Source organism: Panthera onca, chromosome A2 (genome assembly GCF_046562875.1).
Source record: "Panthera onca isolate mPanOnc1 chromosome A2, mPanOnc1 haplotype 2, whole genome shotgun sequence".
NCBI classification, from domain to species: Eukaryota; Metazoa; Chordata; class Mammalia; order Carnivora; family Felidae; genus Panthera; species Panthera onca.
In genome coordinates this window covers 56,855,162-56,871,628 of record NC_138340.1, presented here as the reverse complement: position 1 = coordinate 56,871,628, position 16,467 = coordinate 56,855,162, and the positions used below count along the sequence as shown (strand labels likewise).

General features: G+C 47.3%; 1 protein-coding gene across 1 annotated transcript in view; it reads right to left on the bottom strand.

The window, feature by feature from the left end:
• Positions 1-8,781: 8,781 nt before the first annotated feature.
• Positions 8,782-16,467, bottom strand: part of EFCC1 (EF-hand and coiled-coil domain containing 1) — a 48,144-nt gene continuing 40,458 nt past the window's right edge. Inside the window, exon 9 of the mRNA XM_081790697.1 lies at positions 8,782-16,444. Within this exon, the coding sequence (XP_081646823.1) occupies positions 16,308-16,444 (137 nt within the window). The 3' untranslated portion in view covers positions 8,782-16,307. The remainder of the gene's footprint in view (positions 16,445-16,467) is intronic.

The window sequence follows — 16,467 nt, the reverse complement described above, 5'->3', positions numbered from 1 at the left end:
GTTGGCGGAGGTCAAGTCAAAAGGGAGGCCTCCAGGAGGACTTTCACATGCTAAAGAGGACTCAGAAGATGCCAGGGGCCTTGCTATTGTCAAGCTAAGAGTGTTTTCCCTCTAGTAAGGCATTAACATGAAGACAGAAGGGAGTTCCTGGAGAAATGTTCTACTCTGTATTTGCCTCAAGTATTTGTCAATGAGCTGCAGGCTATAAGGAAATTTAATTTTACCTGCCTTTTCCTTCTTGTCTTTGTTTCCCACATCACTACGGCGGGGAGGGTGATGTTGGGGTTCCAGGAAACTGAGTCTCTAAGTTTCTGGAGATCCGGCTATTGATAAGATGGCCTTTTTCTTGTAATTAACTAAGATTTGTTAACTCAAGTCCTGTAGGACTGTGCTATTGGTTAACCTTTTGTTTTCTTTCCTTTCCTTTGTCCTCATGCAGCCAGGAGTGCCTGGGGAATGTCACACACATCCCACCTGGGGCGGGGGTGGGGGGGGCGGTGCTTGAAGGGTGTCAGCTTGCTTTATGCTCCCTCATCAATAGCACTTGATGGGACCTAAGATTATCTTATTTTATTTTTTATTTTTTTAATGTTTATTTTTGAGAGAGAGAGAGCATGCACGAGCAGGGGAGGGCCAGAGGGAGAGGGAGACAGAGGATCTGAGGCAAGCTCTGTGCCGACAGCATAGAAGCCCAATGCGGGGCTTGAACTCACGAACCTTGAGATCATGACCTGAGCCGAAGTTGGAGGCTCAACTGACTGAGCCACGTAGGCGCCCCTTCTATGTACATTTTTTTTTTTTTTTTAACGTTTATTTATTTTTAAGACAGAGAGAGACAGAGCATGAACGGGGGAGGGTCAGAGAGAAGGAGATACAGAATCTGAAACAGGCTCCAGGCTCTGAGCTGTCAGCACAGAGCCCGACGCGGGGCTCGAACTCACGGACCGCGAGATCATGACCTGAGCTGAAGTCGGCCGCTTAACCAACTGAGCCACCCAGGCGCCCCTCTATGTACATTTTTGAGCATTTCTTAAATGTCTGTGCCCCTGACGCTGAACTTCAAGAGGACAGGGACTCTGTTAACTACTGTTTATAACCACACCTATGCCTGGCACATAGTATGTGCCTAATACATATTTGTCAGTTTTGCTGACCAGCTCTCCCCCGGTGCTGGCTAGTCCATATCTCTCCAGGACTTTTGTCTCCTGGATGCCAGTCTCTGCCTCTGGCTACAGAAGTTTGACCTTGACACTCAGCTGCTCAACATCTTTTCATGGCTCCTTGGTTATCTTCAGGATGAAGTCCAACTCCTCCTCAGAGTTCTCCTCGGCCATCCACTCCAGGCTCCCCTGTCATGTCTTCCTGACCAGAAGCCTCAGGGTAGGTCATCTCTGATGCTACTCCCCACCCACATGCTGGTTTCCCTCTCTGTGCCTCTCTCTTTCTGGAGTCTGCTCCCCTCCCCAGCTGGTTTTCCTGTCACACTCCTCTCTTTAAGATTCACCTAGGATGAGGGGCGCCTGGGTGGCTCAGTCGGTTAAGCACCTGACTTTGGCTCAGGTCACAATCTCATGGATCGTGGGTTCGAGCCCCGCATCGGGCTCTGTGCTGACAGCTCATAGCCTGGAGCCTGCTTCGGATTCTGTGTCTCCCTCTCTCTCTGCACCCCCCACCCCCGCCATGCTCTTTCTCTCTGTCTCTCTCTCTCTCAAAAGTAAGTAAACATTAAAAAATATATATATTCAGGGGCGTCTGGGTGGCTCAGTTGGTTGGGTGACCGACTTGGCGCAGGTCTTGATCTCACAGTTCGTGAGTTCGAGTCCCGCGTCGGGCTCTGTGCTGACAGCTCAGAGCCTGGAGCCTACTTCAGATTCTGTGTCTCCCCTCTCTCTCCCCCTCCCCTGCTCATGCTCTGTGTCTGTCTCTCAATAATAAATAAATGTAAAAAATATATACATATATTCACCTAGGACATGACCTCTTTCCAGAAGTCCTCCCAGACCTGCTTCCCCAGCTGAGTTAGTGGCCCTGCTGTTTGCCTGTCTGTCTGCCCATAAGCCCAGCTCCTTGGGGACTGCAGGCACCCACAGAGGTATAATGGATGAGCTTCACAGAGTGAGGAAGGACTCAAAGCTGTTTGAGTTTCTCAGGTGATCTCAGCACATACACATGCCTTTGACATACATACTGAGACACAGGAGGGACAGAGTCACTCCTCTCCCATCCCCTGACCCAAAGGTGACGTCGGAGCATAAGGCAAGCTGAGGTCAAAGCCCAAGCTAGCAAGCCCCTCCCCCCAACCCCAGGTGGGATATGTGTGACATTCCTCAGTCACTCCTGGCTGCCCTAAAGCTAAAGCAGAGGGGAAAACAAATGGTGAACTGATAGAGATCACAGTCATGAGCTTCCATTGGTTTCCAAATATCTTAGTAAATTACAAGAAAAAGGCAATCTTATCAATAGCCTGATCTCCAGAAACCTATGACCCAGTTTCCTGGAGCCCACCCTCACCCTCCCCTCCATAGTGATGTGGGGAACAAAGAAGGAAATGGCAGGTAAAATTAAATTTCCTTATAACCTGCCTAGGCAGAGTAGAACATTTCTCCAGGAACTCCCTACTGTTGTAATGTTAATGCCTTACTAGAGGGAAAACACCCTTAGCTTGACAATAGCAAGGCCTCAGGTATCTTAGGAATAGTCTAGCTTTTAGCATATGAAAGCGCTTTTGGAAGCCACCCATTTGGCTTTACCTCCCCCAACTCCCCAGTATATAATCAGTCACTCTTCACAGCCCCGTTGCAGCTCTTTCTGCCCACCGGTCCTGTCCCGAGCTTTAATACACTCACCTTTTTGCACCAAAGATGTCTCAAGAATTCTTTCTTGGCCATCAGCTCCAGACCCCACCACCACTCCAAAACCGCATCAAAGGAGAGAGCCTTGGTCTGCTTATTGTATAAGGGAAGCTGCTTAGAAACCCTTTATTTGGGGACCCCAGGATCCTTCACTGTCCTCCTGAAATAATTTTTTCTTCTCATGGGAAGCAGAGGAGAATAAGACGTGATTACTGTTACCTAGCATTTCATTTTTAATTGTGTGTTTTTTTTTAAAAACTTTATTTATTTACTTTGAGAGAGAGCGAGAGAGTGAGCTGGGAGGGGCAGAGAGAGAGAGGGAGAGAGAGAATCCTAACCAGGCTCCACACTGCCAACGCGGAGCCCCAGGTGGGGCTTGAACTCACAAACCGTGAGACCATGACCTTGATAAGGGAGCGCAAGGCAAACAGGGCAATGCACAGCTAGCACGCCCCAGGTGGGATGTGTGTGACATTCCCCAGGCTCTCCTGGGAAAGGAAAGGAAACAAATGGTTAACCGATAGAGATCACAGTCCTTCAGGACACCGGGTCTTGATCAGTTTACAAATCTTAGTTAATTGCAAGAAAAAGGCCATCTTATCAATAGCCGGATCTCCAGAAACTTAGAGACTCAGTTTCCTGGAACCCCAACATCACCCTCCCCGCCGTAGTGATGTGGGGGACAAGAAGGAAATGGCAGGTAAAATTAAATTTCCTTATAGCCTGCAGCTCATTGACAAATACTTGAGGCAAATACAGAGTAGAACATTTCTCCAGGAACTCCCTTCTGTCTTCATGTTAATGCCCTACTAGAGGGAAAACACCCTTAGCTTGACAATAGCAAGGCCCCTGGCATCTTCTGAGTCCTCTTTAGCATATGAAAGTCCTCCTGGAGGCCTCCCTTTTGACTTGACCTCCGCCAACTCCATAGTATATGACCAGTCACTCATCACAACCCCAGGGCAGCTCTTTCTGCCCACGGGCACTGTCACGGTGCTTTAATAACCCCCCCTTTTTGCACCAATGGTGTCTCAAGAATTCTTTCTTGGCCATCAGCTCTGGACCCCACCACTCCAAAACCTCATCAACCTGAACGGAAATCTAGAGTCAGACGCTTAACTGACTGAACCACCCAGGTGCCCCACTACTCCCTAGCATTTTTAGCTGGTGTGCAACCAGGCAGTGAAAGGATCACCCTTGCCCCAGCTGCTGGGGCCCCTTTGACCAGAAATTCTGCTGGCTGGTTCTTTGCGGATACACATCTCTGTCAATAAAGCTGTCTGGGACCAGGCTGTAGGGCAGCGTGCGTGGCTCCAAACCCACCTGTTGCTAACTTTCCTAGCTCCGTGATCTTGGGCAACAGTCTCAGCTTCTCCCTGCCTCAGTTTCCTCATCCGTAAAATGGAGGAATAAAAGAAGCTGCCTCTCTGGGGAACCATGAGGGCTGCGTGAGTCAGGCACTTGGAGCCTGGTACAGTCCGAGCTGGTCCAGCCAGCCACAGGCAAGGCACTGTCTGCTATCAGGGCATAAAAGGTGGGCCTGACACCCTTGGATCTGTCTGTGGTTTCAGAGGATTCTCGTCTCTTTGGTTGTGATGTGGTTTTGAGTGGGGGTGGGGGTCCGGAGCGGACGGCTGAGAAAGAATTCTTGAGGCATCTTTGTTGCAAAAAGGTGATTTTATTAAAAGCATGGGGACAGGACCCGTGGGCAGAAAGAGCTGCACTGGGGTTGTGTTGGGTGACTGATTATATACCTTCAGGTTGGGAGGGGGTTAGGGATAGTGTAAATCTCTAAGGAATTTGGAAGCAAGGTTTCCAGGACCTTGGGGGCTAGCTTCTGTTAGGGAAAGTCATTTATTACTGTTCAGTAAAACCTCGGTCATGAGACCTTCAGATGTGTACCAGGGGGCCATTAAACTTGGAGTATGATTGCCAACATATATTTTGGCGGGGGAGTGGGTGGTAATAGATAAAAGACGTTTCCAAAGGAATTTTTACATGTTAAAGTAGACTTATAGGATCCTGGAGGGTTGGGCTAAGATTGCCTTTTGCCTTGAGCAAAGTGTCGTCATCTGGCAGCCGAGCTCCTAGAGGAAGGTCACTCTGCCTGTCTCAAGGACTTGTCAGTGGGGTGTAAATTGTAAGAAAATTTAATTTTTCATTCGTCTTTGCGTCCCAAATCAGTTGTGTGAAAGGATCAGACAGTCTAGCTTGGCACCCCTGAGCACTGGGGCTTTGCCCCTTGCTTGTCTCCTCAGGCTCGGCAAATGCATCTGGTCAGAAGCTACAAGTCGTCGTATTTTCTGTGAACTTCCTGTTACATTACTCTCTTGGTTCGGCAGGCGGGACTGCTTTCTCAATTAAATTAGAGCACAACAACTTTTCGTCCTAAAGCCATTTCCGTAAGTTTAAAAGGGGGGCTGATTCTAAGAAAAATATCGAGTTGGTAATAGCACAAGTAGTGCAAAGATACGGCAAATATCTAAGGAGGGGCATCCGGATGCGTTCAATCCCAGACTCCCAGACCTCATGCTTAAGGCGATTTTGAACCCTCTGTTAGTTCCTCTATTCAGTGAGTGCGCTCGCCACCTAGTGGCAAGAGTGTGAAATTACAGGATGTTTGGAGAAATGGGAGCAATTTCAGGTCGACACAATTTTGTCACCAGAAGCTGAGAAAGTGTGTTAGTTAGAAATTCCCAGTAAAACATTTTCCCCCCAGAAAAACATTTGTAACTAGTTGCAGGCCATTTGAACAATCCCAAAGAATCCTCTCTAGAAAAAAGGCAAGAGAAGAGTGATAGATGTGGAGGCTATTCACAAATACTCAATTCTCCTCTTCTCCTGGAAACACGGTAGGATTACTAGCCCACTCCCCACCTCCTCCTTGCTTTTCTCTCTACCCAGCGCCAGCTTCAGGACATGTATCCAGTGTAGTTGCAAGGGCTCCCCACTCAGAAAGGCCCTATGATTGGGGTTTAATGCTCTGTGGCTTCTGTCTTGAAATTCCTAATTGTCTTAACTTTGAATTTGTTTTGTAAGCAAAGTCTAACAGGACAATGGTGCAGGCACCGGGGACTTGGAGCCTGGCTAACACATACTGTTGCATCCACATGACTCCTGAAACAGAAGACTGTGGGCACCAGTGATAGTCACAACCAAGTTTATTGCAATGAGAGGCAAGGCAAACCGATCCATCGGGACTGACACTCCTGACCCAAGTGCGGTGTCAAACAGCCGGGGTACAGAGTTTTTATAGCCGACCACATTGTCTTATTACCTGGGAACAGAACAAAGGAATAGTTCCCGGATGGGGGTGGAAACAGTTCAGACGTGCCCTTGCCCCAATCGAATCAAACACTAATCTGGTTGATTTTCCTTAAACTTTTGTTCCCTTGATGGACAGGATAAGGCTGTTATCTCTTAACCTACAGTGTTAAAACAAAGCTGTTAAGGCTACAGGTTAGCCCTACGCTACAATTTAACCCTGTCACCTCCCTGATTCTTGGTTGCCTACTCCCTCCCCTGCTGCACTGGTCCCCTGGACTCCCATGCTGCCCTCCTGCCAGGGTGTATTATGTTAGTCAGCTGGCTCTGTGCCTGGGGGGGGGGACCCTTGTCCTCCTTCCAACGTGCTAGTGATTATTGTCAGGCCTCCAATGGTTACTAATATACTAATGTACCTAAACACCCACCACAGACACATCCAAATTATCCTGTGTTCTGTTTAAAAATTTTTTTTAATTTTTAATTTTTAAAAATCTTTATTTATTTATTTTGAAGGAGCTAGAGAGCACACAAGCAGGGGAGGGACAGAGAGAGAGAGAGAGAGAGAGGGAAAGAGAGAATCCCAGGCTCCCCAAGCCTTTTTTTTTTTAAATTAGGAAATGTATCTGTTATCTCCAGCTGCATAACAAATCGTCCCCCATACTGGCAGCTGGTAGCAATACCATGTGTTCGCCATTTCATGGCTTGAGAGCTTGGGAGTGGCTTGGATATTCCGTTTGGAATCTCAGCCAGGGCTACATTCTCTGGAAGACTTGATTAGGGCTAGAGGATTTGCTTCTTGAGTGTGAGCCATGGCTGTTGGTCTGAGATCTCGGTTCCTCGCAGGCTACTGACAGGAGACCCAGATCCCGGCCACACAGCCTCTTTCATGGGGTGCTTGGGTGCCCTCATGACACAGGGAGCAAGGAGGGAGCACAGGGCCTCTCATGACCACGTAGGAGAAGTCACACCACCCATTCTGCCACACTGGCTTTGTTAAGACTGAGTTGCTGAGGCGCCTGGGTGGCTCAGTCGCTGAAGCATCTGGGCTCTGCACTGCCAGCGTGGAGCCTGCTTGGGATTGTCTCTCTTCCTCTCTTTCTCTGCCCCTCGCGCCTGTGTGTGTGCTCTCCTTCTCTGTCTCAAAATAAATAAACATTAAAAAAAGAAGACTGAATTGCTAAGTCTAGCTCATGCTCATGGGGAAGGGAGTTCGGCCTTACAGGTTGAAGGAAGAGTATTGAGGACTGTGGACACTTTAACACATTTGTAAGGTTGCTCTCAAGGAAACTCTAAAGCTTTATTGAGAGGCATCTACCCAGGGATTAATTAGTTAATGGTAGCTCCCAGGAGGCTCAGCTGTCAGGAAACTTCTGGGTCAGAGTTGGGATTGATCCTCAGGCCCAAATATCAGGGGAGGCCCCTTTTCCAGTGAGGGCTTCTCAGGAGCTGAACACTTATTTTGCTTCTGACCGGAGGAAACCCCAAGTTTCCCGTGATGGCAGCTCCCTGGGCTCCACGATTTCTCCCCCGGGAGACATCACCCCGGTCTTCGGCTCAGCAAAGGTGTGCCCCATCTTTTGGGGAAATTGTGCCCTCTGACCTTCTTTTCTGTCAGCGACCTCAGGCTTTGGTGCTCGGTACAAGCCCTGCCTGCTTATCACAGCGACAGGCTGGGGCCTGAATCCTGGCTCTGCTATTGAGCCGTGTGGCGGTGGATGAGGGCCGCCATTAGTCAGAGGTGGAGGTGAGAGGAAAGAAACCCTGCCCACCCCCACCCTGCCTGGCTTCTGTTGGTCCCTGACTTGGGCCTTTTTCCAGGGAAGTCCCTAAGTCCCTTGGTCTTCTCAGGATGTCACGCCTGGAGGCAGCATGGGGCCAGATTCCCTGGGCCAAGTTCCACGGGGCCGGGGGCAGCAGGCCGACCTTGACCCAGAGCAGAGCATCAGGCAGATGCTTAGGTCACACCCACGTTCAGGGTCTTGAAGTTGAGGAGGTCCCAGGCTCTCCCCACCGGGCAAGAGGAAAGCCGCCCAGGGGCAAGTCAGCAATGCTGAGGGGCCAGGAAGCACTTGACCCCGGGGTTGACTGCAAAGGTGGCCGAGAGACCTTCTGTACCCATTCTTCCTTTATTTCGTTTAAAAAAATTTTTTTTAACATTTATTTATTTTTGAGACAGAGAGAGAGCATGAACAGGGAGGGTCAGAGAAAGAGGGAGACACAGAATCTGAAACAGGCTCCAGGCTCTGAGCTGTCAGCACAGAGCCCGGCGCGGGGCTCGAACCCATGGACCGCGAGATCATGACCTGAGCCGAAGTCGGATGCTTAACCGACTGAGCCACCCAGGCGCCCCTCCTTTATTTAGTTTTAAGTGGACTTTATTTTTCTAGAGCAGTTTTAGGTTCACAGCAAAACTGGCCAGAAAGTATAGAGTTCCCCTATACTCCCCGCCCCCCTGTCACATGCACAGCCTCCCCCACCACCTCCCCAAGTCCACAGCTTACATTAGGGTCCACTGTTGGGGTTGTTCGTTCTACGCGTTTTGACAGACATACCTGTTACCATGGGCTCATACAGAATAGTTCTCTGCCCTGAACTACTCTGCACTCCACCCTGTCATCCCTCCCCGCTGCACCCCTGGCAACCGCCACTCTTTTTACTGTCTCCGAAGTTTTACCGTTTCCAGAATGACCTATAGATGCACTTGGACAGTATATAGTGTTTTCAGACCAGCTTCTTTCACTTAGTAATATCCATTTAAGGTTCCTCCATGTCTTTCCATGGCTTGATAGCTCATTCCTTTCTAGTGCTGAATGATATCCCATTGTCTGGATGTGCCACAGTTTATGTATCCGATCCCCCACTGAGGGACATCTCGACTGCTGCCAAGTTTTGGCACCTATGATTAAAGCTGCCATAAACATCCCTGTGTGAGTTTTTGTATGGATGTACATTTCAACTTTTTTGGGTAAATACCAAGGAGTGTGACCGCTGGATCGTATGGTGAGAACATATTAAATTTTTAAGAAAGTGCCACAGCGTCTTCCAAAGTGGCCGTAGCCCTTGTGTCATTCCCAACCAGCAGAGTGGCATCCCCAATCAGCAAGGAACGAGAATGCCTGTTTCTCCACATCCTCACCAGCATTTGGTGCTGTCAGTGTTTCTGATTTTGGCCATGCTGGTAGGTGAGGAGTGGAATTCATTGTTGTAATTTGCAATTCCCAGATGACACATGTTGTTGAACATCTTTTCATACGTGTATTTGCCTCCTCTGTATCTTCTTTGGGGAGTCGTCTATTCAAGGTCTTTGCTCATTAAAAAAATCAGGTGGTTAATTTTCTTATTATTGAGTTTTAAGAGTTCTTTTGTATATTTCAGATAATAATTTCATCTGATGTGTCTTGTGCGGGTATTTTCTCCCAGGCTGTGGCTTTTCTTCTCATTCTCTTGACAGTGTCTTTCTCAGATCGGGAGATTTTCATTTTAACAAATTCCAGAGTATCAGTGGTTTCTTGGATGGATCACACCTGTGGTATTATATTTAAAAAGCTCATAACCGTACTCAAGTTCGTCTAGATTTTCTCCTGTTTTACATTCTAGGAGTTTTTGTAGGTTTGAATTAAAAAAATTTTTTTTAATGTTTTTATTTATTTTTGAAGGAGAGAGAGACAGAGCGTGAGTGAGGGAAGAGCAGAGAGAGAGGGAGACACAGAATTTGAAGCAGGTTCCAGGGTCTGAGCTGTCCACGCAGAACCTGACGCAGGGCTTGAACCCACGAGCTGTGAGATCATGACCTGAGCCGAACTCGGACGCTTAACCGACTGAGCCACCCAGGTGCCCCTGTAGGTTTGCATTTTATATTTAGGTTTATGATTCAGTTGAATTTTTATGAAGGGTGTAAGGTCTGTGTCTAAATTTTTTTTTTTTTTTTGCATGTGGATGTCCACTTGTCCTAGCACCATTTATTGAAAAATCTATCTTTGTTCCACTGTACTGCTTCTGTTCCTTTCTCAGAGATCGGCTGACTATATTTGTGTGGGTCTATTCTGGGCTCTCCACTCTGTTCCAGTGATTTATTTGCCAGCACTGTATGTCTTGATTACTGTAGCTTTATAGTAAGTCTTGAAGTTGGGTAGTGTCAGTCCTCCAACTTTGTCCTTGTCTTTAATATTGTGTTGGTTATTCTGGACCTTTTGCCTCCCCATATAAACTTTGGAATCGGGTTGTCAATATCCACAAAATATCTTGCTGGGATTTTGATTGGGGCTGCACTGAATGGAGAGATCAGTTGAGAAGAACTGATGTCTTGATACTTCTGAGCCTTCCTGTCTGTGAACGTGGAATACACCTCCATTTGTTTAGTTCTTTCATTTCTTTTACTGGAGTTTTGTATTTTTCTTCATGTAGATCTTGCACATATCTTGCTCGGTTCATATCAAAGTATTTCATTTTAGGGGGTGCTAATGTAAGTGGTGTGGTGTTTTTTATTTCAAGGTCTACTTGTTAATTGATGGTATATAGGAAAGCAAATGACTTTTGTATATTAACCTTGTATTTTGCAATCTCGCTATAATCACTTATTAGTTCCAATTTGTTGCTGTTGTTGATTCTTTAGGATTTCTACTTAGATGATCATGTCACCTGCACACAAAGAAAGTTGTGTTTCTTCCTTTCCAATCTGTGTATCTTTGACTTAATCAGTTTGGGTTGCTAATAACAAACACCATGGACTGGGGGGCTTAAACGACAAACATTTCTCACAGTTCCGGAGGCTGGATTAGCGTACCAGCATCATTGGATTCTTGGTGGGGGCCCTCTTCCTGGTTTATGGACGGTCACTTTCTTGTATCCTTGCATGGCAGAGACAGAGAGACAGAGGAAGCAAGCAGTCTCAGGTCTCTTCTTATAACGGCACTAATTATCATGATGGCTCCACCCTCATGCCCTAATTACCTCCCAAAGGCCTCTGCTCCAAATACTATCCCACTGGGGATTAGGGTTTCAACATATGAACTTTGAGGAGATGCAAGTTTTCAGTCCATAGCACCTTTCATTTCCTTTTCTTGTCTTATTGCATTGGCTGGGACTTCCAATAAGATGTTGAAAAGGAATGGTGGGAGACATAAGGTGTTGAAAAGGAGAGGGGGACATCCTTGCCTTGTTGCTGGTCTTAGTTGGAAATTATCTAGTTTTTCTCTCATTAAGTATGATGTTGGCTGTAGGTTTTCTGTAGACGTTCTTTATTGAGTTGAGGAGGTTCCCTATGCCTAGTTTGCTGATGGGTTGGTGTTTTATTATGAATAAGTGTTGGATTTTGTCAAATGCTTTCTCTGCATTTATTAATATAATCATGAGATTTTTTTTTCTTCTTCAGCCTGTTAATGTGCTGATTACATTAGTTGATTTTTGAATGTTGAGCCAGCCTTGCATACATGGGATAAATCCCACTTGGTGATGGTGTATAATTCTTTTTGTACATTGTTGGATTTACTTTTTTGAGGACTTTTGCACCTGTGTTCATGATGTAGCTCTGTATTTTTCTCTCTTTTTTTTAAATGTTTATTTATTTTTGAGAGAGAGCATGAGTGGGGGAGGTGCAGAGAGAGAGGGAGAGACAGAGAATCCCATGCAGCCTGTCAGTGCAGAGCCTTGATGGGATCTCGAACTGATGGGGCTCACGAACCATGAGATCATGACCTGAACCAAAATCAAGAGTTGGACGCTTAAGACTGAGCCACCCAGGCATCCCGTGTAGTTTTATTTTCTTGTAATAGCTTTGTTTAATTTTGGTATTAGAGTAATTCTGGCCTCAGAATGAGTTAGGGAGTATTCCCTCTGCTTCTATCTTCTGGAAGAGATTGCAGAAAATTGGAAGAATTTCTTCCTTAAATGTTTCTTCCTTAAATTTACCGGTGAACCCATCTGGGGGCCTGGTGCTTTCTGTTTGGGAAGGTTATTAATTATTAATTCAATCCCTTTATTTAATTTTTAAAAGATTTTAATTTTAGGTAATCTCTACATCCAATGTGGGGCTTGAACTTACAGCCCCAAAATCAAGAGTCACATGCTCTACTGACTGAGCCAGTGAGGTGCCCCTGATTCAACCTTTTTAGTAGATACAGGCCTATTCAGATTTCTTGTTGTGTGAGTGTTGGCCAATTGTGTCTTTCAAGGAATTGGGCCATTTCATCTAGGTAATCAGATTTGGGGACTTCAAGTTTTTCATAACATTGCTTTATTATCGTTTTAATGTTCATGGGATCCATCGTGATACATCCTCATTCATGTCTGATATTAGCAATATGTGTCTTCTCCTATTTTTCTCAATTAGCCTGGCTAGAGGATTATTGAATCTATTCACCTTGTCAAAGAACCAGCTTTTGGTTTCATTGTTTTTCTTTATTGTTTTCTCATTTTCAATTTCATTGATTTCTGCTCTAATTTTTAAAATTATTTCTTCTGCTTATTTTGGACTTAATTTGCTCTTATTCTTCTAGTTTCCTAGGTGGAAGCTTAGGTTTTTGATTTTACATCTTTTTCTTTTCCAATATATGCATCAATGCTATAAACTTCCCTGTAATCACTGCATCCCACAAATTTTGGTAGATTTTATTTCATTTTCATTTAGCTCAAAGCATTTTTAAGTCTTCTTGAGATTTGTTCTTTCACCTACATGTTATTTAGGAGTATGTTGTTTAATTTCTACATATTCAGATATTTTCCACCTACTTTTGTTGATTGATTTCTAGTTTAATTCTATTATGGTCTGAGAGCATACAGAACACATTGGAAATTGTGAGGGTGTGTTTTATGACCCAGAATATGGTATATCTTGGTGAATATTCCATGTGATCTTGAGAAAAATGTGCATTCTGTATTTTCTGGATGAAGTCCTCCATAGGTATCAATTAGATCCAGTTGGTTGATGGTACTGTTGAGTTCAACTGTGTCCTTACTGATTTTATACTTGCTGGATCTGCCCATTTCTGTTAAAGGGGAGTTGAAGTCTCCATATATAATAGTGGATCCATCCATTTCAACTTGTAGTTCTACTGGTTTTTGCTTTATATATTTTGACACTGTTGTTAGGCGCATATACATTAAGGATTGTTATGTCTTCTTGGAGAACTGACCCTTTATCATCATTATAAAAAGAGGCATTACATAATGCCTCAATATTTTTCCTTTTCTGAAGTTTGCTCTGTCTAAAATTAATATAGGCTCTGATAAAACCCCAATAAGTTAAGCTCTGGCAAAATAGTTTCTCTTAAGGGCCTTGTTAAGAAAAACAGAGTGTTCTGGCATATTTCAACATGGTTACTTTCCCTTCTACTGTGAGAAGCAGGTTTTTTTCCTCTCTGAGTTTCACTGTGAGGACCTGGTAGAGCTTCAGAAGGTAAAGCTCACAAAGGTGTGGGACTCCACCCCTTCCGTGACTGGGTCACCCTGGAGTTTTAACTCTCATAGTTGTCCACACTGAGCCTCCACCAATTTGTCAATCACAGTTGAGCTTTTCCTATTCTGGTACCGGTTCCTGAGAAGGTGGCTTCTGCTTTGGCAAGTTGTGATTCTCTGCATTTGGCAGTCTGTCTCTCCAATTTGGGGGGCAGCCTTTGTCCTGTGACGTTCGTGGATTTAAGAGGATTTGTTGAATTTCCAGCTTGTTCAGCTTTTTACTTGTCGTTAGGATGGGCTGATGACTCCCAAGCTCCTTACATGCTGGACTGGAAACTGGGCACATGGTTGCCCAGCCATAGACTACATCTCCCAGCTTCCCTTGCAGCTAGGCATGGCCAGTGGGGTGTAAGTAGAAACCTTGTGAGCCAGAGAGCCTTTCCTTCCCTTCCCCTCTCCTCCTTCCTATGGGTTGGAAGGCAGATACAATTCTGATGAATTGGCTTCCACAGTGCAAGGGAGGACATCACTCTATGGAATGGCAGAGCCACAAAGTGGAAGGGACCTGGGTCCGTGGGTGACCACATAGAGCAGAGCTGCTCTGCCAACCAGGACCACGCACCTTTGGATTCTTACAGCAGGGAAGTAAAGTTCTATCCTCTTAGACCCAGAGTATTTTGGGGTCTCTTTATCAAGGCAATTTAGCCTGTACCCTAACTAAACCAGACCCCAAACCCTTAGCGAGCCCAGAGTTTCCTAGCCAGAGACAGCTGGCTGTGGTAGAAAGTACATGAGATACGGGCCGAAAACAGGCCTGCTCCAGGCTTGGATGCTGATTTACCCGGTAGCTCACCTATGCTCTCTGGGCACTTCTCCATCCTAATCCACCTCAACTTGCCTCCAATGAGCTGAGGGGCATACAAGTGTGGCGATGAACCACAGATGGCCGGGCAGTTGGTAAGAGCAGATTTTAATGAGGGACATCCCGAGGATGAAGTTTACTGTGACTATAGCCTATGAGAGCCCTCTGTGCCTCTGTCTGCAGATTTCAGGTGGCTAGACCTGGAGGCACTGTAGGAATGTGTCTTCCGGTGGCTCTTGGGTTTTATTAACATAACGGTCAAGTTGACTTTTTTGAGGACAGCTTCCAGGTCTGTGAATCTTAACACACGTGTAGTGTCCTATGCTTGCTGCCATGGTCAGGATACAGAACAGCTGGCCCTTCTCACTGGGCGGGGCACAGGTGAGGCTCAACCTGGGTCATGCAGTCAGCAGCACAGCCGGGGGAGGCGGGCCTGGTGGGCTCAGGCTGAGCTGAGAGGAGCAAGCTGGGGCAGCCCCCTCCTCAGGGCTCAGACCAGCCTCCTCAAGGCTCTTCCCTGCCCACTGGCCCCTGAAGAGTCCTAGGGGCCTTCTCAAAAAAGCCTGGCTCATCTGACAGGACCAGGGGTGAGGTGGCCCCCTGGAATGGCCACTGGCCTTGGTCTCTTTCCTTCCATTCCCAGAGGAACCATAGAGAAACTGGGTTGGGGCCTGTGTCACCCTGCTAGGAGCCTGCAGTGGCTCCCTGATGCCTTCTGGCCCCATCCAAGGTGCTGAGTGTCTGAGGTCAGAGAGGAGGTCGGTCATTGTCTGTCCCCAGTCCCTGCTGCCCTGCCCTGGAGTGTCTGCTGCTCCCAGGCTCCCCCTGGGTACCCCTTGGTCCTTCTTCTCCCATGATCCCCTTCTGTGTCCCTGTAGCTTTGGCCCCAAGCTGCTGGTGCCGCCTTCCTTCCACGGACCTGCAGCTGCCTCTTCTTCCCTCCTCTCCATCCATGCTCCATGGGGCAGCTCAGAATCCTCCAGTGGCTCCTGATCGCCTGTGGAAGCAAGTCCCGGATCCTCATCTGCTATTGGGTTCCCCCACTCCCGACCTTGCCACTGTCCCCCCAGGCACCTGGCCTCACCCCTGCCATTCCCCTCTGTGGTGCATCTGCCCTCCTTGGCTCGGATGAACCCCTCTAGGCTGGACTCCTGAGTAACTATTTTACCTTGATTTAGCACTGATTTCATGCATGTTGCGCTATTTGCCAACGCATCTTTCTCTCCTATGAGATGTTAAGGTAGGTGAGAACGGGCAGCTTGTCTTACTCTCTCCTGTGACCCCATGAAACCCAGTATCCACTGCATGCTTGTGAAAGAGGTGTTCCAGGTACTGTACTAATGGGGGCCCTTTCTGGCCCCACACTTTGCTCTTGCTGTTTCCTCACATTAGCATTTAATGTCCTTCTCTCCTCTCTCTGTCCATCGAAATCCTGCCTCTCATCTAGAGCTAGTTCAAGGGCAGCCTCTACCTGGAAGCCTGCAGTGGTCACCCCCTCCTTATGTTTCCCCAGCCTGTGTGGCCTGGAGGTTGGGCACAGTGTGCCTGCATCAGGCACATGGGTGACAGGAAGGGGGCAGTGCTGGAAGGGGAATAGACTCCAGGAGCCCAGGGAGGGGATTCTGGGCCGGTTTGTGCATGAATGTAGGCAACTCTGCACTGAGGGCAGGGGAAGCAGCAGCAGGTATGGGCTGATCCAGCAGCCCCAGGGTTTGAACGTGAACTCTGGCAGCAGGAACGCAAGGGAATCTGTGAGGAACGAAAGGAAAGGATGTCTGTCAGGCTCTGTCGTGGGAGGCTCTGGGGTTAAGTCCAGTCTCAGAAGGAGGCTGGGTCTCCAGGGTTCTGAAGATGTGATGCTGGTCAGGCTGACATGGAGGCTGGTCTGATGGAGGTCGGGCTGACCCAGGTGCCCACAGGTTGGGCCAGTGGCCTCAGCAGGAGATGAGGAGGGGGTTGGCGAGTGCAGGAGCCGTGGAGGCTGGTGCCGAGGGCTCTCTCCGTAAGAGCTCACAGCCAGCCAAAGCCGTGTGCAGGGCGTCCAGGATGGCTGAGGGTCCAGATCTCCCCTCTGGAAGGGAAGAGTAGACAGGG